This window comes from Indicator indicator, chromosome 20 (assembly GCF_027791375.1).
Source record: "Indicator indicator isolate 239-I01 chromosome 20, UM_Iind_1.1, whole genome shotgun sequence".
NCBI lineage: Eukaryota > Metazoa > Chordata > Aves > Piciformes > Indicatoridae > Indicator > Indicator indicator.
Window position 1 is genome coordinate 16,122,651 of NC_072029.1, and position 23,734 is coordinate 16,146,384.

At 42.3% G+C, this 23,734-nt stretch overlaps 1 protein-coding gene across 1 annotated transcript; it reads left to right on the forward strand.

Annotated features, from left to right (window-relative positions):
* Nucleotides 1-2,160: 2,160 nt before the first annotated feature.
* Nucleotides 2,161-12,884, forward strand: XRCC2 (X-ray repair cross complementing 2). The gene is made up of 3 exons (XM_054390226.1): nucleotides 2,161-2,199; nucleotides 6,819-6,900; nucleotides 12,066-12,884. The coding sequence occupies exons 1-3, from the start codon at nucleotides 2,161-2,163 to the stop codon at nucleotides 12,779-12,781; spliced, it is 837 nt and encodes a 278-aa protein (XP_054246201.1). The 3' UTR covers nucleotides 12,782-12,884.
* Nucleotides 12,885-23,734: the final 10,850 nt, after the last annotated feature.

Genomic DNA, 23,734 nt, shown 5'->3' on the forward strand with positions numbered 1-23,734 from the left:
ACCTGTAATTTTTTACAAAAATAAATCATGTAGTTGATGTACTAAACAGTGTCTTTGTCATAAGTCACAGTGAGTCCACTCTACTCTTGGGTTAGGTTCAGTCATCAGTCAGCTTCGAGGGCAGCCACTTCTAATTAACAAGTCTTTTGAACTCTCCCAGTAAACATGGCCCAGACCTCTAAGGTACTATAACAATAGTCAGACACACAGGTCATAAGGTTGCCTGTCCCTTATGTTGACTTCTTTCAAACTGCAAGGCAGAAACTTCCTTCATTAAACCAGTAGTCTGCATCAAAAGCAGTTTGAGGTGATTCTCACCCTTACCTCTTGTGAGACCCCACATGGAGCACTGCATCAAACTTTGGAGTCCCCAGCGTAAGAACAATGCGGAGCGGTTCAAGAGAAGGGCCACAAAGATGATCAAGGGGATGGAGCACCTCCCCCTTTTTAAGGACAGACTGAGTGAGTTGTGGTTGTTCAACCTGGAGAAGGGAAAGCTCCAGGGAGACTCTACAGCAGCCTTCCAACACTTAAAAGGGGCCTACAAGAAAGATGACAGGCTTTTTTGTCAGGGAGTGCAGTGATGATGTTTCAAACTGAAAGAGAGGAGATTTAGATTACATATGGAGAAGAAACTCTTCTTGTGAGGGTGGTGAGACACTGGAACAGGTTGCCCAGAAAAGCTGTATATCCCCAGTCTCTGGAAGTGTTTGAGACCAGGTTGGATGGGGCTTTGAGCAACATGACCATTGAAAGGTGTCCCTTCCCACGGCAGGGGGTTGGAAATAGAAGATCTGTAAAGTCCTTTGCAATCCAAACCTTTCTGTGATTCTATTGCAGTTGCATTTTTGTGCCAGTTGTTGTCATTCATCCCACCCCCTTGCAGCTCACTAGAGAACCACCTTCCATGCTCTTGATAATTCTGCATGCATTTTCATACACAGAAGAAAGACTGCTATGGCTGTGCAAACAGAACATCTTCTTTCTGTACTTTAATGATTAGCATTAGGACTTGACACTAGCACTGGTGTGAGTTGGGTTAAATCTGGCTGACCTTATAGAGGTAGGTGGCATCAACCTAAAACCTCAGGTTATCAAGTCAGGTGGCAACAGCAGGGTGTTTTGAACAGAAAGATCAGTGTATTTGGGGCTGAAAGAGGTTTGAGAGAACAAAGCCTTGCATCTGAGGTTAGATTTTTCTGATGTGTGGTATATTCAAAACCAAGTTAGCAGAAACTCTTTTTATACAGCTAAATGTGATTTCTTTGAGGAAACAATGATCTCCACCACCAGGTTCTCCTCTTAAATGTAAGAACCTGCAGTATCACTGATAACCTTGCTAAACCCAAAGGAATGGTATCATTATTGCTCTTTGATATGCAGATAATGGGGAGTTGCTATTCTTACCCTACTGTTTTTGCATTTAGCCTATGGAAAACACAAACGGGTTCTCCATGTTCTTTCTCCTTGTGCTCATCCCCCTCACTGGCTCAGTCTGCACAACCACAGCATATGGGATGTGGTCCTCATGAGGCACAGGTCCCACTCCTGGCCATGGGTGCACAGCCACCCACACAAGGATCTCACTAGCTGGTCAGCTCCTGCCCTAAGGATCACAGGCCACTTGAGGCAGGTTTGTTCACCCTATGTATGTCAGGTATTCCAGACCCCTTTTAATTTAACCCATAATTGATAGCTGGCTTTTGCAAAGAGCAATTTTGTAGGTGTCAGGTGTTTAACTGCGGCTGCACAGATGCCCATCCCTTGAGTCACGTCACCCTCCATGTCACACACAGATGAGCATCCCTCGAATCACATCAACCCAGCCACCTGCCCATATTTCATTTGAAGCAGGAAAAACAGCCCAAGCCACCAACCTGTGGAAGGCAAGCCCTTTAAAACAAACAAACAAAGACCCTTGCGCCCTACAGTGACCGCTCCCTCGGGAACCCCAGGCGGCGCTAGGCCGGGCTGACGCGGCATGACGAGAAATCAGGACTCGAACCCGCCGACAAGACGCACCACGCATGCGCGACACCGCCGGCCGAGCATACACCGCTCGGGGGCGCAGGCACCCAGCCGGGGATAGTCTTGGCCGAGCGCTGGTGCAGCTGCTGCTGGCAGCCGGAGCGGGAGCGCGCCCCCTCCCCGAGCCGCGCCATGGGTGACGCGTTCCGGAGGGCGGAGTCGGGCACTCAGGTGAGGTGCTCCACTCCCCACCGCCGCCCCCAGCTTCCTTTAGCCGCGGGGCGCCGGGCACCGCCTGCCTGTGGCGGTCGGGGAGGGTGAGGCGAGGCCAGGCCGCAGCTCGGGGAAGGGGAAACGCCTGGCACTCCCTTCCGCCTGCCCCGAGGAGCTTAGCACCGTCCCCCACCCCCTTGGGGCGGGGGCAGGGAAGCGACCGCGGAGCCTCCCGAGGGGGTGGTGTATGAGGGAAGGAGGGGAAGCCGCGCCGCAGAGCCGCACCCTCCCGCCTCCGCCGCCCTTCCTCCTCCTGGCTGCCGCCTGCTCTGTGCAAGGGAGGAGAGGGGCCCCCTCCGCCAGCGGTGCGGGAAGGCACCCTCGGGGGTGCGCCTGTCGCTGGATAGGGACGGCGGGAGGTGCCCCGGCGGTACAGTACTCCCGAAACACTTCGAGTTTGAAGGGGTTTTGGCCCCTGGCTGAGGCTTCAGCCAGTGTAAGATAGCTGTGCCCCTGCCCTGTCTTCGTGTCCCCGGCTGCCGCTTTGGTGCTCGGCTCCTGCCATGGCGCTTCGGTGCAGCGCAGGAGAGGTTACTCAGGTGTTTCCGTAGCTCCTTTGTAAAGGTCTCCTGCGCGATCCGTCTCACAAACGTGGGAGAGGGATGCGGTAAGGAAGAAGAGCTATGAGGAAGGTTTGGTTTAAATAAACAATATGGAAGGTGGGATTGCTTTCCTGTTCTTCGGAGAAAAGAGTTTGTGAGTTTTGTTGGGTGGGTTTTTTCTTCTGCCATGTTTATTAGTGACTTCTACTTGGCGCTCAGCAAGTTAATTACTTGGACCTGCTTTAGCAGGTGGGTTGGACTGGATGATTTCCAGAGGTCTCTTCCGACCCCCACGGTTCTGTGATTCTGTGAGATTTGTTACTATATCAGAACAGGGTGAGTAGTGCATAGAAGCTTGTGATACTGAGTATTTACGTCTTGTTCAAGCTCCATGTGTTTTCAGTGGGACCTCGGATCTTAAGGCCGTTTCGCACTTTAAGAAAAATAGAGTAGCAGCTCTCTGCTGTCAGTGAATACACGCAAATTAAGGACATGATCTGTGCCCTGTGTCCAAGCAGGTAAATGCATCTATTTGTCCACGTGAGCAATGCAAACAGGAAACACACATGGCAGCAACTGCCCATGATGGAATGGATAACCAAGAATTGGTAACCAATGGGCTGATCTGAGTACATCATCCAGAAAAAAAAATGGTAAAAGCCCTTTAAACAGAAAATACTGAATTTAAACCAATACTTCCTCAAATAGCCTGATGTGTATGATCAGATTTTACTGACAGTTGCAATGAGACCACAGTCTTGTACTCATTATTGAATATAATTCATAGGACAAATTAGAGCTTCTTGCAAAACAGCTTTGGTATATCACAGTAAAATAAATTATAAATTGCTTGCATATGTCTTTGTGCCCAAAGTTTACAAAAGCTCAGAGTGGTTATAGTGGTTGAAAATTACATTTTGTCTCATACTTGAGATAGGTTTGTATGTGTAAATAGCCTGTAGGTTAGCTCACAGCCTCTGACAGAGCTGGAGTATTTAATTTGAATTTCTTTAACATTTTAATGAAGTAATATCTCATTCCTGACAAGACCTACATGTATGCTTGCATTTATGCCTTCATTGAAACCACTGTAGTATAAGCATGTAATGTAGGACTGCCCATATGCATATTTCTTCATTAAAAGTATGATATAAAAGACAGATGAAATATTTGAGTCTCATCAGCCTTGCCATTAATAAAGCTTAACCCAGCTGTTGCCTGACTCTTGCTGTATAGCTTGTTTTCTACATTGCTAGCATTACGTTTTTCGAAGAACACCTAACAGCAAAGAACTGTCACTAGTTGGTCACTAAAAGGTGGTATTTTGTGTGAAAGAAGATACAACAAACATTATGAAGGCAGAAACAAGCAGCTGTTGTTATGTTTTAGAAGCTGAAGTCTTTGATACATGATTTGCAGTTGTTTGGGTTTTTTGTTTCCTGAGCTTTTCCCACTCAAAAGGAGTCCCTGTCCATGGCGAGGAGGTTGGAACAGATGATCTCTGAGGTCATTTTGTGTTTCAGCGGTACTGTGCTAGGGTGTTCTGTATGCTGTCTGTGACAAAGCTTGGGACACCTGATGCCCACTATCCAGATCACCCTATAAAAGCTGTCTATTTCCACGCACCCGCTAGGCCCTCATTTTTCAGAATAAAATGTGGGAAGGGAGAATGGAAATGCCTCCCCTGGAACAGAGCCAAGGGGACTTTTGCCTATTTGGAAAAACCTGTGTTGTCCCCATCCATAGTATCAGCTGAGGTGGGAGACACCTTTCTAGTGTCCCATCTCAGCTTTGATTCCATCGTTTCTGCTGCAGTGTGGACAAACCTTTGTTAGATTTGAAGGAAAATTGTTAGCTGTTTCTGCCAGGAACCCTGTTGCTCCCAGCATGAAACTAATGAGGCAAGTGCCTTTGGAGATTCTGCTTCAGAACTCGGAAGTAAATACAAGTTTGATACAAACACAGGTGTGCTCTCATCAGAGTATTATCATAAACTACCTACGTGAGCAGTGCTCAGAGTAAGCACCTGTAGTTAAAATGAATAAACTTCTCATTTAAATAACCACAGATCATATTTAAATGATAGCGATCAATCTACTGTGTTTCCTACAGCTCCAGCAATAAGCTTAAGAAGGAGATAGTCTTGGAAGAGATGGGCCAGTTGTTTCCAGAAAAAATGAACTACAGGGGACATATTCATTAGTGTACAAATAAATTTGGGAAACTGAAGGCCACAGAAATGTCTTTAGACCAGTAAGAGCTGTGGCTCCCAGCCCCAGCAGTGCCAATAATCAAGCCCCCATGATGACTGAGTGGCAGAGTGGTGCTTCCTTTGCTAAGAAATGAAGAGCATCAGACAGCAGCAGCCTGTGGTGGTTTTCCTGTTTCTCTTAACTCCCAGTGTGGAGGAGGGGGTGAGAAATTTCTGGTCCTTGTCCTGCACGGGTGCTGCCTCTCCACACTTGGGGCCAGGGCCAGGTGCAGACAGCTGCTAGCATGGGAGTGGGCTGCAAAGGCCCCCTTGGTGGTTGCAAGCTCCTGGTTTATGTGCCCCAAGATATGTTCCTCTATGATTGTGGATCATCTGGATCTTTGCTTTGTTGAGGTCACAAAACCCTACTGGTTCTCAAAATACTCAAGAGTTCACTGAGTGTTTTCTGCACTGCACAAATGTGTGAAACATAACAGGAGTATCCTCAGATCCAGAGCGAGGTCAATTCAAGTGTTTTTATGGCCCTTCAGTGGACATGTCAGAAAACTCTCCTGAATGTGTGTGAACAGACAAACAAAGGCAAAAACATTGACATTTTGTTAATGGAAGGAAATGCTAAAATGTCAATGAAAATGTCGCGCTTAGATTCCCATCGTGACCACTTGAAGTAAATTCAGGGCCATTTAATGGAGTTTTATTCTACTGTTAAAGGCAAACACACACAAACACAACTGTTCAAACAACTTTTAAGACAAGCAGAGCAAATGCTGCTCATTGATGTGGCAGGGAGGAAAGCAAGATAAGGCAGCATGCGTTTCAAGGTGTGTGCTCACTGCTCATTTGGTGACTGGCTTTAAGGAGGACAGGATAAAAATGAACAGGATTTGGTTTGTTTCAATCTTTAAATGACAGCTGGGTGTCTTGGAGAATGAAATACCTGGCACTAGGGTACATGCTCTGGCAATGCTCTGAGCATCCCGACAGCGGCCTTTTCCATCTGTGTTAATGCACATAGGGAGTAACAGCTCACTTCTGGTTGAAATACTCATTCTTAGTTTGTGAATGGATGCCAGAACTGCAAATAACACAAATTATGTGAATACCTGTCTACTTGCTACACAAATACTTGACAGTTTAAGAAACTGTGCACGACCTTTGGACTAATTTGTTTTACAATGGACTTGCTTTACAAGGGGCTTTGGAGGAACATGCTTACAGATCCAAGTTTGCTTTAGAAAGGTTTTTGCAGAGCCACTGGTGGCCTAATAATTTTGACTGTTCCTAATCCCTACCCTGTTTGCACAAGGAACTCTGATACAATAGGATTGTAGTCCCAAAGAGTCCTGCATAACTTTTCAGATTAAATATACATGGGTTTACTTATGAATGCTGAGAGGGACTGACTCAGGAGACTGATGATGGGTAATGTTTCACCTCTCAACCAGTAGTTTCATGTGGAGGTGCTGGGTACTACAAACGATCTTCTTTCCCTTTGTTCTGTCAGACGGCAGCACTGCTGTATGCCAGAGGCAATCCCTCTTCCTAGTCTACCTTTGCAGCTTTTTGTTTTTAAGCTTTGCTTCTCCTAATGAATATCTGCTCCTTATTGCCATTGAATCTGTGCTAATTGTTTGTCAGGATGGAACCTTCTGTAGTCCAGACTATAGGTTTCCATATGTATTCATGAAAACATTTTTAGAATCAAACTAATATTTTGATAGAGCTGGCATGGACAGCTCCCAGTCCTCAGAATCTTGTGAATTGTGATTCCCAAGGTCTGTTATTTTGAGTTAACAGCACATCTCTTGTCTTTTCTTTTAAAGCTACTTGCACGACTTGAGGGCAGAAGTTCTCTGAAGAATCTTGAACCTTACCTGTTCGCTGAGGAGGGGTCTCCTGTTCATGGTAAAGTTGCATCTTTATCCCATTTGTGGAAAAATGTTGATGTAAAAGTATTCTCAGAGCAGTGTGACAGATAAGCATACAAGTAGATCTTTTTGCCCTGGATTCAGAATTGTAATTGTTGATGTAGTTTTGTGTAAACTAGATAAAATGAAATAATGCAAAGATGTTGTTAAATGGACTTTAAAGTAGCTGGTGTGTGAAGATGGACTTCAAAACACAGGTGTGGGTGAGTAAATAACAAGCACATCGGTCTGTTTCTAGTAATTCTACAGAAATTTGTTCTGGATTCTGTCATTTAACCTTTTTTTAATCAGTGGTCTGAAAAACACCATAAAGTCATAATTGTAGAAATTTACAAAGAACTCAAGATATAGAAAATAGCAAAATTCGGTGACATAGAATGGGTCTGGATCCATTTGGAAAATGGACACGAGCAAGCCATATTTTTCATCAAAGCCATTCAGTCTTGGCCTGAGAAGTCCTAATTACACTTAGGTGGAACTTTAGAAACAGTTAAACTATGAACATAGATACTAATCATCTGAATGAGTTCTTGGACAATGTTAGGCTCAAAATGACCTACGTAGACCTTCAGTGATTAAATAAGAATTACAGTGGGAGAAATTGGGCTACTTCCCAGTGATGCCAGCACAAGAAGTTTAAGGTACATTCTTCCAGGAAAAAGTTTTAAGGTCAAGACTGGATGTTTTAATGAAAAAAATTACTGAGTTAAAGAGAAATTAGCACACTTAGTAATTCCTTGATTACTCAAGTAGTCAGACTGGCTTTCCATATTGTGTGAAATTCCATGGATTTCACAGTGGAACTGACTGCTCTGATTACACAAAACTAGAAATAGGTATTAACAAAGGCATCTGAATGGCACATGATAAGGACCATGCTAGGAGGTACTCCAGTTGTTAAATGTATGTATGAATGAATGGGTTTCATATGAAAAGTGTGTGGCTGCAGTGGTTATCAGCATACATGTCTGCAATTTGAATTCCCACAAATTAGAGAAGGTTCAAAAGAAACAGCAGAAAAAGCAATAAAAAGAATTGTGGTAATTGGCTGAGAGGTGATGCTTAGTCCACAAATGCAGTCACTGTGAGGCTACCTATGTATTATTTTGCAGCACATAAGAATACATTAGTGGTTTAGTAATATATGATTCCTGCCCCAGAAAGTTTCAGATACAAGATAACAAAGGACAGAGAAGTACTGGTAAGCCAATGCAAATGGAACAGAGAAGATTATTTAAATGCCCTCAATTCTGAACTGCTTTGTTACCCAGAAGAGTTAAGAACCAGTAGTCAAATTGCTGTGTGTTTTACAAGGCTCCTAAGATATTTTTGTTTTGAAAAAAAAATGCAGTAATGAAAATCCTGATCTTACAGTCTGTTGTTTTGTTTGTAAGTAACTTTACACACAAACCCCAAATGTTTGAGACTAAACTGGCCATGTTCTGGTAGAACAGACCATAAGAAGTTTTTCTGGGAGTCAGTCATTGCCTTTACCATCCCAGTCAACAGCTTTACATAATTACATCATCAAATTACTATCAATAAATTATTATTTATCTTAAAGCTATGTAGGTTTTTTCATGTCTGTCCAAAGACTGTTCCAGAATCTCAGTTTTAAGATGGCTGGAAGCCTTCTGAATTCCTCACTGGTTTCTGTCTGCCAGCACAGTCATTGGGCTTCTGAGGCACTTCTATTTTATTTCTGCTTTTAACGAATGGCATCAATTATTACTCACTTTGTTCATGCTTTTTAGATGACATTAATGAAACTGCCTAACATACTAGCACAGATCTGTAGCTATACATACACAAATGGATTTCACCTTATATTACAGTTTTGCTTTGTCTTTTAATACCACAGTATTTATGTGAGTCCATGTGTTATTTTGATGTGTGTTCTCATTATTCAGCCTTAAATCCCTGTTGAAGACCTACCTCCATTTGTCATGAACCTGACTTTTTAGTAGGTCACTGTGGAATACTGTAATACATTGCCCGTGAAGTCTGTACTGAACAGCTCTTAATCGGAAGTGCTCTGATTAAAGCAGTGCAAAGACCTAAATTACTCTTTTTCCTGATGGCATTTGAAACAAACATATATATGAAGTTTCAATAAGCTATCAAAGGTTATGTCAACGTGTATGCCAGAGTGCTATAAAATAGGAACAGCTAATATAGGTACTGCTGTGATAGTCTAGTCACTGCTTCTAATTATGATGGACTTGCCTATTTAAGAACACCTAAGTACATTAATTACATACCAGTTAGGCTCTTCTGGAACGGAGCAAAACTGACACGAGCTTTAAATAATCTTCCACCACTGCCACTCATATTTCTCCTATGCCACCGGTGAAGGTGTGGATGTCTGTATAAGGCTGTGACATTCAGCAGTAGTATGGCTTCTGCACAGTATTGTAAATTACTAGGTCAGTAACTTCAAGGTATCCAGTGATGTGGAATCTGCAGAGTTACTGCTGAGTATCCTAATAGCATTAGTGTTACCTAAATATTTGCCTTGGTGCAACATCATTTAGCTTGTCCTGTGTGCCACTGCTTAACAGTGGACTGTTGTACTCTTTAATCTGCTCATAGTGAGCCAGTTCAGGCTGCTGTGAGCCAAGCAATGTGAGTGACTCCTTAAAATGTGCTTGAATTTGTCAGTGCTGAATTTCACATGAAAGCATCCTGCCCATCCATCTTGATGTTATATCTTCACAATCTTAAGCCTTTATTAACCCAATTAGTTTGTTTTCTACACTTTTTATCAAGCTGACATTCATCTACTGTTAAACACTGGGCAACACCAATTCTGACAGGAAAATTTCCCATTAACTTTATTCCAGCCTGTTTTCATCCTGTGACGGGATCATTTTACTAATGCTCCTTTCAAAGTTATTGTGACATTGATGGATAATGCTAGTGCACTGATCACTAAATTTCTTCCATGACCTATTGTGAGGTTGTCAAAGGTTTCTTGAAAACATTGCTGGCCGCACTTCCTCCTCTGCTGTGTCTTGGTTTGTCCTCTCTGATCCAGAAGGATGTACTTCCCCTCTTATCTTACTGTACCAGCCTGGTTGCTAATTTAATGAAGCTCTACATTTATAGATGGTGCTATAAATGGCTTCTGGTTTGCAGCCATTCTTCTTGTGGGCAGCTTCTTTGATAATCATGAAGGCACAGAAATCCCCAGCTCTCGTGAGGTTCTGCACAGTCCAAGCTGTTAGTCTTTGCAGGGTAAGTTAAGTGTTTGCATTGGTGCGGATGTGTGTCTTGTTCAGCAGTGCTGAACAAGCTTTGAAGGGTCCTTAGCTGTCTTGTTAAAATTTATAAACCACCACCACCAAAACTCCCAAGAATGGCTTCATTCAACTTAGAATTTTTACTTAAATAAATCTGTTATTTCAGCCAATAAAAGCTCATCCAGTGTTATTCTGTGATACACAGGCATCCTGGTAGAACATCTTCACATGGATTAAGTCAAGCTTTTATTTCACAGAATAACTTTTTTGAAGTGTTACCAAACAGTAGCTCCAGATTTATCCACTGCTGCTTCTGAGTGGCCATAGAAAGTTGCTGGGTTTGCTGACTTTGAGTAAGTCACATTTTATTGTAAAGGTGGGTGAAACAATCCATGTAGTATATTGGCCCAGTTCAGTTATTGGTCTGGTTTCAGAAATGCCAGTCAGAATGGCAGACAGAAGATACACTTTGTTCCTTAGCAAGAGATATCCTACACAATGGTTCTAAAATACTTCAGTGGATGAAATATGAGGGAATGACCTACCCAGCATGTTTAGGAGGAGTTCTTCCAAGCTGATATCTTATCCTAATAGGGTGTAGTTATGCCCCTGGCACAGTCTGTGACAGCAGAGCAGCTGCTGGGTGCAAGTGGTAGCCTTGAACTTTGTGACCTCTGAACACGAAGAGAAAACACAGCTCTATGTCATAGGAGGTGTGGTCCTCACTCATCTAAAAAGTGGGGAAAGCCATTCAGAACAGCTGAGGGAAGGACTGGGAGACAATCGAGCTTTTTAATATATCTCTCAAAGTATCAGAAATTCATAAAAATGGAATTACAGTTGTGGAGCAGTGGCAATTTAATTATGGAGAGACAAGCAGTCTGAACGTCACTGAAATGAATAAAATTGTCACATCAGGCATAAATTGCTTTCTGTGCTTGTGATGGGTGAAGCCAGAGCTTAGTTTCTACCCAGCCACACTCTGCCCCTCATTTCAGGCTGCACCTTGACATTAAATGCATGTATGAACAAGGACATCCTCTGGAAGTGGACTAATGACTTGAAAAACCCTTTTAACTCAGGCAGGCACAGACATGTTCCAGGAAAGTTGCAATTAATTCCTTAGTCTTGCATCCCCCCCTGTGAAAAGCTGCTATGCCATTTGTGCTTGCCAAGGCCATAGAAATCTCTCACCTTCCTGCATGTCTTTGCCATTCTGCCTAAAATCCAAAATGTCATGAATAAATAATCCCATTTCCAAAAGTAGACATTTATAAAGAGCAACTAGTAAATTAATTTTTTTTTTAAGTATCTTACTCTCATACAGGCAACATAAGACTTTGGAAAAGACTTTAGAGTATCATGCATTTACATCCAGCAACAGAACTGGTTTCCCAGTAAAGTATAATGCCCTTTTTAATTAACGTTTTCAATTTATCTGATCTGTATTTTATTGACCCACATGGATCAAGCAGTTAGGCTGAGTCTATTTATGAGCAGAGGACCTTTGCTTCAGACAGCAGAGTCGTTGCCTGGAGTTGAAGGAATCTGTGAGTTCCCCTGGTCAGAATAAGCAGTTTCATATCTCTCTGCTACAATAGAAGAAATCCAGTTGCCAGCCTTTTATTGATATCAGAGTCCTGGATGCTGTTGGCAGGGAGGTTTTTTCAACCTTTGTTCCCAGTTGATTTTCTTCACTTTAGAGGCCTTTCTTGAAAATTAAAATTTCTCTTGGTGGATATTAACCAACCAGGATTTAAACTATTTTGTGGATATCGACATTTCAAAGAAAGCATTTTCCACTCAGTGGAATAGTGAACACTGGTTGAGGAAACACCAAAAACTGGCTCTGAGGCATAAATGCTCTTACCTGACAACTTGCTGCTTTGTCTTTGAACAGGAGATGTCATTGAATTCCACGGTCCAGAAGGAACAGGAAAAACAGAAATGCTTTATCACCTAGTAGCCCGCTGCATCACCCCCAAATCAGGAGGAGGACTGGAGGTGGAAGTCATGTTCATCGACACAGATTACCATTTCGATATGCTTCGTCTGGTCACCATTCTTGAGCACAGGTTAGCTCAACCGACGGAAGAAATGATAAAGCAGTGCCTGGGGAGGCTTTTTCTGGTGAACTGCAGTAGCAGCACTCAGTTACTCCTCACTCTCTACTCTCTAGAAAACATGTTTTGCTCTCACCCGTCTCTCTGCCTTTTGATTTTAGATAGCATATCAGCTTTTTACTGGATAGACAGAAGCAATGGAGGGGAGAGTCTTAACTTGCAGGAGATGAATCTGAAGAAATGTGCCAACTTTCTTGGAAAGCTTGTGAGAGAGCATCACTTAGCCCTCTTTGCAACAACACAGACACTTATGCAGAAATCTACAAACTCTGCAGAAAGCTTTTTTCCTTTAAAACTTCAGCACGAAACTGATACCGACTATAGACCTTACCTTTGTAAATCATGGCAACAAATGGTGACCCACAGGATATTTTTCTCTAAGCAATGTAGTTCTGGCAACAGCAAAGCTTTTACAGTCATTTCTTGCCACCTCAAAAGAAACCATGTAGTAAAACGTTCGTTTAGTGTTGCAGAATGTGGAGTTCAGTTTTAACTTCAATTTGTTTTTAAAATGTGTGCCAAATCCTGATGCTTAAGGCCTGGTTAGGTTGAAGTAGTTTTTAGTACCTTTTAAACCAGTTGGTTGTAGTTGGGTGATTAAGGATTTTTGTTGTTGTTAAAATTTAATGAAGGGCAGAAAATGGTAAAAGTTTTTGGATTGCTATAGACATTGGGTCCCAGCTAGCACGGAATGTTGAAATTACTTGTTTGTGCTAATGCATAAAGAGATTAAATCAATAAAATTTAAACCAAAGGCATTTCAAACTCCTAGTATCATTCAGTAATCTAAACAATGTGATATGCAGCCAAATGCACTGAATTAATTTCTGGGTCTTACTGCTTTACACACCTCCTCTTCCAAGCTACAGAAATCGGAGCCTCATTGTCAGTGGGGGGGACTGCAAAAAGGTGAGTGTTTGCTCCTTATAAATATTGGTCCTGGTTTACTCCCTGTAGCCCAAGGCATATGAAATACATCTTCAGACTGAGCCCGAAGAAAAGGATTAATTTTCATAGCCTGTTAAATAATAGTAATCCAGACCATGCTTCTACAAGCTTGCAGCCTCGCTGTTTATGTTAGCATGTGCCTGGAGAAGCGAAGACTGCAGGTGTTTTGACCCCTACAGACATCTGGTTCTGAAGAATCTACAGCTATTGCAGGAATGGAGTACTGATTTTCATAACTGAAGGAAAGACCCAGCCTAGATATCTGTGAGTTTGTGATGCATGCAGCAAAGGGTTCAGTCCTGGAAAATAGTGTGGGTTATAGGTTGTTTTGGGTGTGTGTGGCTTGTTTACTGTTGGGGTTTTTTTAGATGTATGCACAGACCTTTATTTTTTTCTTTTTTTTTCTTTTTTTTTTTTTTGTCTCTACCCTCCCTCATTATTCCCTCCTACTTCTTTCCCTTCCCCCACTCTCTCTAACAAAACCAGGAATGCCATGCCTCTGGTCTTTACCAATATGTATTGGCCACATGTAGAACATTTGTGTGCAGGATTTGGCATGCAACATGTTGCAATTTTGGCAAAGAAGATTCAGAACTTATGGGAAATGCCCTACAGTTCTGGCAAAGAATACCATATTATTTATTAACCTAGAGTGCCCTTTGAAAGCTTCAAAGTGCTTTACAAGAAAGAAAATTGCATACAGTACATTATTTAATACAAAAACTTACATTAGCTTACAAATTCAAATTACTCAAACAAGGGGAAAATATTTCTCACAGCAATATTCGTTCAGTCATGTTGTGCAGCACGTTTTAGATTGAGCAGATTATTAACAAAAATGCATATTTATAAGTATCCAGCACAGTATCTTTTTGAGGAAGAGGCCTAAAAACGCTGTTAGGAGGTGCCTCGTAATTTCTTGAGTTCTGAAGCCAGCTGTTTCAAGCTGAGCGTGTCTCTGGAGTGCCAGCTGTGCATGCTCAGCGTGCACACCCAGGCTTCCCTGTGCTGGGCCGGGACCGCGAGTCTGCACTGCGCTCTGTACCGCTTGGCATCTCTCTAACTTGGCTGAACTTTCGCAAAGACAATGAGCGTCCTACCCCCACAGCAGCCACTACCAAAGGTTTTGGGAGGAGTATGAGAATAATCCATTTTCACTGTAACAGTCCTCCAGCATGGGGCTTAGGGAGCTCCAGACCAGAACTTGTGGTCAGACCAGTGTTGGATGCCCATTGATCAGACCTATCCTCTATGAGTTCAGCCAATCTACTTTCAACTTTTTTACCCTTTTGGGTTCCACTGTGTCTTTTCACAGTGAGTTCAGTTGAATTATTCTTTCAGGAGGAAAACTTCCCTTTTTTTTCCTTCTCATTTTAAAATCTCTATCTGATCCCATCTGCAAACCATCCCTTCTCTTACTATTGACACATGAGCAAACTTTGCCTTTTCAGCATCAGCACAGAGAGGGTGATTTTCCAGGCCGCCATTTCATTTGTGTTTTCCATCAACACCAATATTTATTTTCTTTCAGAACTTGCATAAGTACACAAATACATGTAAAACATACAGCTTAACCATTCAGCCTAGACTGGACCCAAGTTAGGTAGTACCTCCTCAGTAGGCATTGCCACTGGGAATTATTGTCAAGGGCATACTGAATATTTTATTTAAAAAAAACCAACTGGGAAGCTTCAAGTAGAACCAGAGAACATTGAAATGTGAAAATTACAGGACTGTATAATTTCTGCAACAGAACCCAACATTCTGTTGGAGAACAGAGCTGCACTGAAGATTAACTGCTTCATAAAATCATACTAAAGAATATGTTTGAGAAAAAAACAATGGAAGTGTTCTGGCATTCCTGTCTGGAAGGAAAAAAAAAAGCTTTTATGTTACTCACAATGTAGTTTATATTTTGCATTGTGCTATAAAAGCAATGCTTCAATCTAAATGAAGCCAAAGTTCTAATTGATCAAAAAGAGCACCTCAGGAAATTTTGAAATTTCCCAGTTTTATTTTTACTTTGAATGCAGACAGATTTTTTTAATTCTCTGGTAATTGTAATATTCATGCTCTGCGCATTTGTTTTAGATGAAGAGCAAGCCTGGCTTCCAGAGCTGCTCAGCATTTGCATATCCCTGCAAGTTTGCAGGAGGTATAGGCTGTATGCAGTCTGGGAGTGTATGGACCTTATTCTCTGCCAAAATTATGCTACTGGAAAAATGAACCTTTAGGATACAAGTCTAAGAAAGATGGAGCGATAAAGAACCTGGGAAGCAGCAATTTTGTTTGTACCTTAATGAGCTGTGGGTATTAAAGATGGGTTTTCCCTTTTTTTTTTTTTTTTTTTTTTTAATTGCAAATCATTCAGGGGACAGGATGCACATATTCCTAAACTGTAATTTATCCAGGTGTTTCTTAGAAATTAAAATCCTTCCATGTCAGTGCCATTGTTCTTCAGCTCAGTGTGGTATTAGTAAGGATTTTGTAGGCATAGGAACTTTTTATATTCCATAGATATTTTGTTCCTTGCTTCATATGCAACATCAAATTAAAGCAATAAGCTTAAAGAACTAGTTCACCCTGTTTCCCCCATCATTTTTATATTGAGAGAGCCTTTTAGCAAAACCAAATTAAGGTATTCTGCAGATTATATATTTATTTTAAAATAGAACAGTATCTCTACGGACACCTGGAAAGGAAATGTCAGTTTTATATTCAGCAAAAAGTTCTTTGTATTCCTAGATGTTTTTATAGAGGAAATAAAATCCAAGTAACAGTTTGCTTAGTTTAGGTTTGTATTTGCACATAAAATACAAGTTTCCTTTTTCTTAATAACTAATGCCAGCCACTTAATTTTCCACAGAGTTTGGAAATGGCAGAAGATAAAGGTCCTCATGTGGAAACATATTTGCAGTTCTGTTTTTACTGGAGACTAATAGCCCAAAGGAGAAGTCAATACCGTTTTGATGGCTGCTGGACGTTACTCTTGGACCATGTCCTGAAGAGGAACATGACATTTTAGTTATTTTCTGTGTCTGCTCTAATAATTGTCTCTTGAACCTCTCTATTCCAATGTATTTTTTATATACTAATATCATACCAGGCCTGTGGGCAACATCATTTTGCAACCAGCAAGCCTAATGGCAAACTTCATTCCCACCTGAGGAGAAAGCTGTGCCATGCCTCCAGAGTCAAACTTGTGTAGAAAGTTGCAGTGAACTCACCTTTGTAAAAGCTGCAGATGGCCTTAAGGTTTCCAAAACTGTTGAATAGCACAGGACTTGTCCATTTTGTGAAGGGGAAAACACTGGAATTGCCTGGAAGCTTTTGGCAGTGGAAAAAGCTTTCAGAGAGAGAAAGAAGCATCAGTACAATGCATCTGCTTGATCTTCTGGATACAAAACTCTGATGCCCTGCAGCAGTTTCTGAGTTTAAAGGTCTAGCTGTCCTTGTTCCTGAAAGAAGACAACAAAGTAGCACTGAGCTAGGAGTCATGTATAGTATGACAAAAAAATTCTGGAACTGTTATCTAATGTCTATCATGGTAAAGTGTTCAAATAAAAGCCTGGCCATAGCTGACCTGCAGGTTCTTCCCACCAAGGGGTAAAACTGGTGATGGATTCCACTATGCAGATGCTACATCATAAAAATCATAGAATGGTTTGGGTTGGAAGGGACCTTAAAGATCGTCTAATTACAAACCCCTTGCCTTGAACAGGGACACCTTTCACTAGGACAGGTTACTCAAAGCCCCATCCAGCCTGGCCTTGAACACTTCAAGGGAGGGGGCATTCACAGCCTTTCTGAGCAAACTGTTTCATTGTCTCACCACTCTCACAGTGAAGAATTTCTTTGTATCTAATCTAAATCTCCCCTCTTTCCACTTGAAACCGTTACCCCTCACCCTATCTCTACACTCCCTGATAAAGAGTCCCTCCTTATCTTTCCTGTAGGCCCCTCCCGTTAAGTACTAGAAGGCTGCTATAAGGTCTCCCTGGAGCCTTCTCTTCTCTGTATTTATAATGAAGATATAAACCCCTGCTCCTCTGGACCCAGGAGGAATTAAATGTAAAAACAGACTTCCTTTTTTAATGTTTCTTTTTTTTTTTTTTCCCTGTAGCTCTAGGCACCTACCCAACAGTCAGCACTTAGCTCCAAAAGCACTCACAGCTTTCTGTGTCAGGACCATACTTTACTGGAAATGCAGAGTTTTCTTTGCTGGGTTCTCACCCTTTCTTACCAGTGCAGGCTGAGATATCCAAATATAAAGGATGGCACCCATGTGCACATCACTCTAACTGGTAAATAGCTTTGGAGGCTTCATCCTATTTGTGAGCAGCAGTAATGTCAACTGGAGTAGATGATTTTGAAGAAACATGGCTGTGACTTTCCTTGGGGAAAGTTTGGCAGTCTTCCCTCTGCTTTCCCACACTGCTTTGCATCCTGCCCCAACCAACTGGTTGGTGTACCTGTGTGGGCCTCAGTGCTCAAGGATAGCAGTGACAAGATGTCACTGCCTTGCCAAATGCTGCTGAGCAGCCATGTTCTGGATCTTGGCACTCTCCTACTGCAGGAGTTGGCACAAACACTAGGGTTTTTAATTTAAACCATTTGCCAGGTTTCTTTATCACACATCTACCTGAGTCTGTACTAAAGACCTCCTAGCTGTGGGAGGGATATGAAAGAGAAGAAATCTTACAGTTTGAGTGTAAGACAAGACAAGTGTAAGGCCATTGCTTAAAGAAGAGGCCAAGGAAAGCCTTGAGGTTCAGGCTGGAGAGGGACCAGAGAAGGACTAGGAAGCCTCTATACGAGGAAAGGTTGAGAGAGCTGGGTATGTTCAGCCTTGAGAAAATAAAGCTTGGTGGAGACCTTACCATGTTCCAGTGCTTAAAAGGAGGCTATAAAGAAGATGGAGACTCCCTTTTTTACAAGGAGTTGCATGGAAAAGGTGAGGGGTAGTGGGTACAAGATAGTCCTGAGGACAGTCTGATCGGACACAAGAGGAAGGTTTTTCACAATGAGGACAATCAGCCATTGGAATAATCTCCCCTGGGAAGTGGTTTTGCCCGGAAAGGTTGGACCAAATGATCCTTGAGATCCCTTCCAACCTGGCATTCTGTGACTGCAGAAGTAAGTAAACAAGGCACCATGTGGCACACCACAATTCACAAGGCACACGAAAAATTAGTCCCAGAGAGACCCACCACTTGCTATAAACAGCATTAGCAGAACAAAAAAAAAAATACCCCACACTCTCCCAGGGAATATCAGATGGGATTTTTAGGTACAGAAATTACTAAAGCATGTTCCAAACACTACAAGTTCAGGAGAACCTCCTCACTGCTTTGTACAGTGGCAATTGTGCCCTTCCAGCTGCATATCAGGAGGTGGTGTTAATCTACTGCTTTATTTTAATGCCTTAACTTTGTGGTTCTGCAGTGAGACTACTGCCACTGTTTGCACTTTGATTACCATATTTATCAGTGGTGCCTTTCTGAAAAGAAAGTCACATTTTGTGAAATTACACAGGGGGTTGTATTTTCACCTATCAGGAAAAAAACCCAACCCAAACAAAACAAACAAACAAACAAACAAAACCCAACAACAATAAAACACACACAAAAAAAAAAAAAAAACAAACATAAAGACAACTTTAAGAAAATGCTATAGACTAGCTGTATAAGACAGTGAAGTTACTAAATACAGTAGAGCCAGCTGTTAGCATGGCCCATGCAGTTAAAGGAAAGGGCTCACTGTCTTTAAAATCCATATTGGTCTTCAGAATACGCTGATTCTATAATCCTGTTCACAGCAAAACTTGCAGGTTGACACTGTGGAGCCCTTCCCACTGATTGATACAGCCTGCATGAGCACTCTGAGCATATTAAGCCTGAAGTCCCTGGCTGAAGATAATAACTTATACATCCCTGTCCCTCAGAGCAGATGCACAAAAGTATTTGCTAGCACAGTTGTTGACTTTGTGGAACTGTCCTGTGGGATGCCATAAGCATCCTAACAACTGGCTGAACTTTCTCCTTCACTCCCACAGGTGTGATTCAATAAAACAGCAGTCGGTGCTGCTGGAGGCAGGCAGGGCTCAACTGCCTGAGGCCTGCCAGAGAGCGCCCATGGTCTGCTGCTCAGCCTCCCACAGGCACTGCTGGCTGCTCAGTGCTCAGGGAAGATTTCATCCCCTACCACGGCAGGCGAGTGAGACCCTCCTGGACTCAGAAGGTAAATCCTCATGTGCCAGATTTTCATTGTGGTCCCCACAGTAGCAAACCAGCCTTTCTCAGCAGTGGAAATGGGAATTTCTGACATTTCTCAGATCTTTGCTGGTTGCAGATCAACTAACATCGATGTCAGTAATCACCTCAGTGACTGACCACCAGCAGCACAGACCAGAGCAGTGTTTCATGCTGGGAGGTCCAGCACAGCTCCTGAAGGAACATTCCTCCTGGCACAGGGAGAGCAGGCTTGTCTCCTCCATAGAGCACAATGATCATACGTGGTAGCAGTGATTCCTAACCACTGTCCTGGAGTACAGAAACCACCAGGTAAAGCTCTTTCTTTCATGTTGAAGTTACTTTTGTTTTCTAAAGAAACTCAAGTGGTTTTGCTGTTCTGAATGAAGGACAGAGGTTTTATCTACCAGTTTCAGTGACTTTTTACCCAGCCCTAGCAGTACTGGCCATGAACTGAATGTTAATGAGTCAGAGCAGCACAGCAGAGTGTCAGGATTTCAAAAGGGGCTTTTCTCTTGGTGTTTCTTTGGGGTTTATGGCCACTACTAATATCTCTTCCACGAAACAAAATTTCCCAATACTTCCTTTTCTGGTAAGTCATACAATGTGTGGTATCCTCCCACAGGAAAACTGAGGGGCAAAAGGCAAGAAACAGACACAGCCTCTGGGTTTATCTTCTGGAGTGGAGCCATACTCCAGAATTACACAGCAGTGCTCTTCTGCTCCTGGATTGATTAAAGATACCATGGGCAGGGGGAGAAATAGGAAAGTAGGAGGCAGTACTATAGGACTGTGCAGGCGGAGCTATAGACAGAGATACTTAAATGAACTCACTGGATATAAAGAGAATTCTGCAGCATCTGAAATCCAGGATTAAAACTTTGAACTATTCCTTCTGAATTTCCACTTTTACATATACAGCATGTCGGAGTTAGAACCCAAAGACAGGAGCATGCAGACACAGGACAACAAGGCTGGTTTTGATCCTACAACTTGTTTTCTCCAGGGGCAAGGTCTAGCTTCTAGGAAAATAAAGGTGCAAGACAAAGGAAAGTGTTTTCTGCTAGGATAAGACAACACTGAATACCAGAGTAAAAGTTCTAAATGTGCTGAGTTCCTAATATTTAGAATTGGTGACTAGCTGACCTTTGCTCTGGAGGATTTCAGTGTCACTGTTATCTTGCCATTTATTGGAGGCCAAACACATCACCCTGGGGAAGCAGGTAGGTTCTCAGACTGTCTTTCACGAAAAAAACATTCAGTGAAATTATGGGCTAGGATGTACTAAAACTAAAGTGCTAATTCATCCCCAGACTGAAGCACATTTATCTGCACATTATCTGAGTATTCTGTGAACAAGACCAACACACAGATAGAAGGCATTTCAGCCTGCAAAGCTGTCACAATACAACCCAAAATGTTCAAAGGGAATGGAGAAGCCCTTTAGCTCCAGCACGTTGAATGAAAACTGAATGCAAGGTACATTTTCTTACACTGTGGTCTCCGTCCCAGATTTCCTCCCTGTCTGCAGCAGTGTGCCAAAGCGCAGAGCAGTGAATCTTTCCTTGCCAAAAGAAGCCTTTTGTAAACCAGAATAAATACAAGAAGAGACTGGAGCCTCATCTTGTTTTGGACTTGCCTTGTTTCCCCACAGGTCTCCTCACTAGTTCATTGGTCTTGATACTTAAAAGCAGATCCTGATAATCCTGGGTGGGTGACATTAGGTTTTGAATACAGAAGAAAAGAGAGGTCAGAGTGTAGTCTTGATACAAAGAACCAACCCCCTCCCCAATCCTATGCAACTGTATGAAAGCCTTAAGTACTCCTGAATAAGGAGTTGCCTTTTTTGTAAACTTAACAGCTGATGGCCTTGTTCCATTTCTAATGTGTGAAAGAAAATGTAGAAGATAGTTGAGAATGCAGCTTGCCAAAACTTCTGCCATGAAACAGCAAAGCTTAAAGTTCTCTTTTAAGATGATTTAGCAAACAGAAGTCTAAAAGGCTTCAGTATAGTGGGGCTTTGCAGTAGCAAGTGGCCTTCAGCTGCAAAGTAGATTGGATAGCTAGACTGGGTTCATGTGCATCTCCAACCACTAGCTCAAGTCACAATATTGCTTATTTGCTAGAAATTTGTGTAGCTAACATTCACAAACATAGGCCATGGTAACTGCAGAACGACCTACAGATTTAAGAGCTAATGATCACAGCATAAGCTGAACAATAAACCTAGTAAGAAAAACAGAATTGAAACAATGTGAAGAAGCAGATATAGCCATTAAAAATGGAAACTTTTCCCATGTGAATATAAAAAATAATAATTAGAGGCTAATAACTAATAGAAAGTCTTACTAGTCCAGAGAAGCTTCTCCTTGATTGATAACTTGTTACTTATCACCAGACTTTGGGTATTTTGCCCACAACCAACTGCTTAATTAATGTAGATCTTGTTCATTTCCATCTATCCTCTTTCTTAGACTCTAGTTTCATTGTTTACATTTGCCTTTGCACAGAAGCCACCAACAGAAATGCATTACCAAGTGAGCTGCTCTGCTGGCATGGCTCTGGGTTGTCAGCGCATTGGAAGGATCTCAGTTGCACAACCCAAGTTAACGTTGCCTCCTGCCAATCTGCCACATGCTGAATAACAATAAATTGCTTAATTAATGTAACAAATGCAAACTGAACTATAGGTAGCTGGAAAAACCCTCATACATAAGCCTTGTCCTTTAACTGTGTGGCCTAGATTTTATCTATTCCTAAGAGCTCCTACATGCACACCCCTTGTAAATTTTCCCATTTCATTGTACAGAAAGTATTTCTGCTTAACTGTTTTGGTAGTCTCATTTCTATCCCCTGTTTCTAGAAAGGCTCATGCATATGTTTAATGCATGAATACTTTTAGGGAAGTCAACAGGAAAATCTGTATCTTTAAAGCTAAGGGTGTGCACGCATCTTTACAAAGTCAAACTGGACTTTACATCTATACCTAAAGCTTTTCTCCAGAACATAACTGAACCATATTTCTATCACTAGTCCATTATTCCTCCAACTGGAAACCTGAAATTCACTATTAACTGTACAATCCTCAAATATGGCTGTCCTCCCCCTTTCTACTTCTTTCCCAAAATAATCAGAATGTGGGCCATGAAGGAATTATTGTGATGGCTAGGAAAATGCATGTGCACAGCAGTTGAGGATGGCTGGAGAAGAAAGATGGGGCATGCTGACAATTGCTGCTGTCTCCCAGTGTGATCTAGAGGGCTGTAGTGGTATCCACAGGCTCACTGCATTGAGTCCCTTGTCCTGTAGCTGGAATGTGATGGCTGACACTCAATTCCACCTTGTGCAAACTGCATGTTCTAAACATCTTCCCAGTTCTCCTCATGCCCCCATCACTTTCCCATCAAACACATCAGTCATGTTGATGGTGTAGGACCACATTAGTCTTCTTGGTATAAATATTCCACTCAGAAAAAATGCAACAATTTGTAATAATCTATGTCATGGGGGGAAAAAAGTGGCTACATTTTTCCTGTCTCAGTTTCATTTCACGACAAGGATGGGTCAGTCTAAGACTTCACAGAGCAGCAAAGAATGCTCAGTAGAAAAGCACAACTGCTGCCTAAGTGACATTAAACTAGCAAGTAGAAATAACATATTTTGCTTGGTGATTGCATTCCCTCCCACTCTCAAAGAAGCCAAGAGGAGTCTCTTGTGGTTACAGCCAGGGAATGGGAGACAAGCACTGGGCTGCTCTTGGCTCAGCTCAGCTTTTTGTTTGTGTTGGACTCATGATGACGCTCCCCTCATCAAATCCAAAGTCCTAAAAGCAATTTGTTTTCAATTAAAAAAGAGAAGGCAATGCTTTCTCACCAGCACACATACTGGGGAGGGCTGCCCTGCTGACAAATCAGCTGGCTGTCCTTGTGCTTCAGCTTAGGTACTGCAGGTCCCATGGCTCCCACCCAATTTTCAGGCCCATCAGAAAGATACAAACACAAGCTTTCCAACCTTTTGCTATCAAACCAGCTATATTGCCAGTTTGGCAACTGCAGCACCCAGTTCTCAGCCTTGCTGGGCCCTAGCAAAGCCACGTGGACACAGAGATCTGCTCACACAGGCCAGCTTGCTAGACCGGTGTCTCGATTTGTCATGCTCATGTAACAAATCCATTTATTTCTTTTAACTAGGGTTAGTCAGCAAACTCCTACTCACACATTTCTCATACAGTAGGTCACACTTCCCAG

Excerpts from the sequence above, each read along its gene's own strand:
- XRCC2 (XM_054390226.1), top strand. The coding sequence starts at position 2,161 with ATGGGTGACGCGTTCCGGAGGGCGGAGTCGGGCACTCAG. Across the intron at positions 2,200-6,818 it reads GGGCGGAGTCGGGCACTCAG|CTACTTGCACGACTTGAGGG; the intron begins GTGAGGTGCTCC and ends TTTCTTTTAAAG. Across the intron at positions 6,901-12,065 it reads GGAGGGGTCTCCTGTTCATG|GAGATGTCATTGAATTCCAC; the intron begins GTAAAGTTGCAT and ends GTCTTTGAACAG.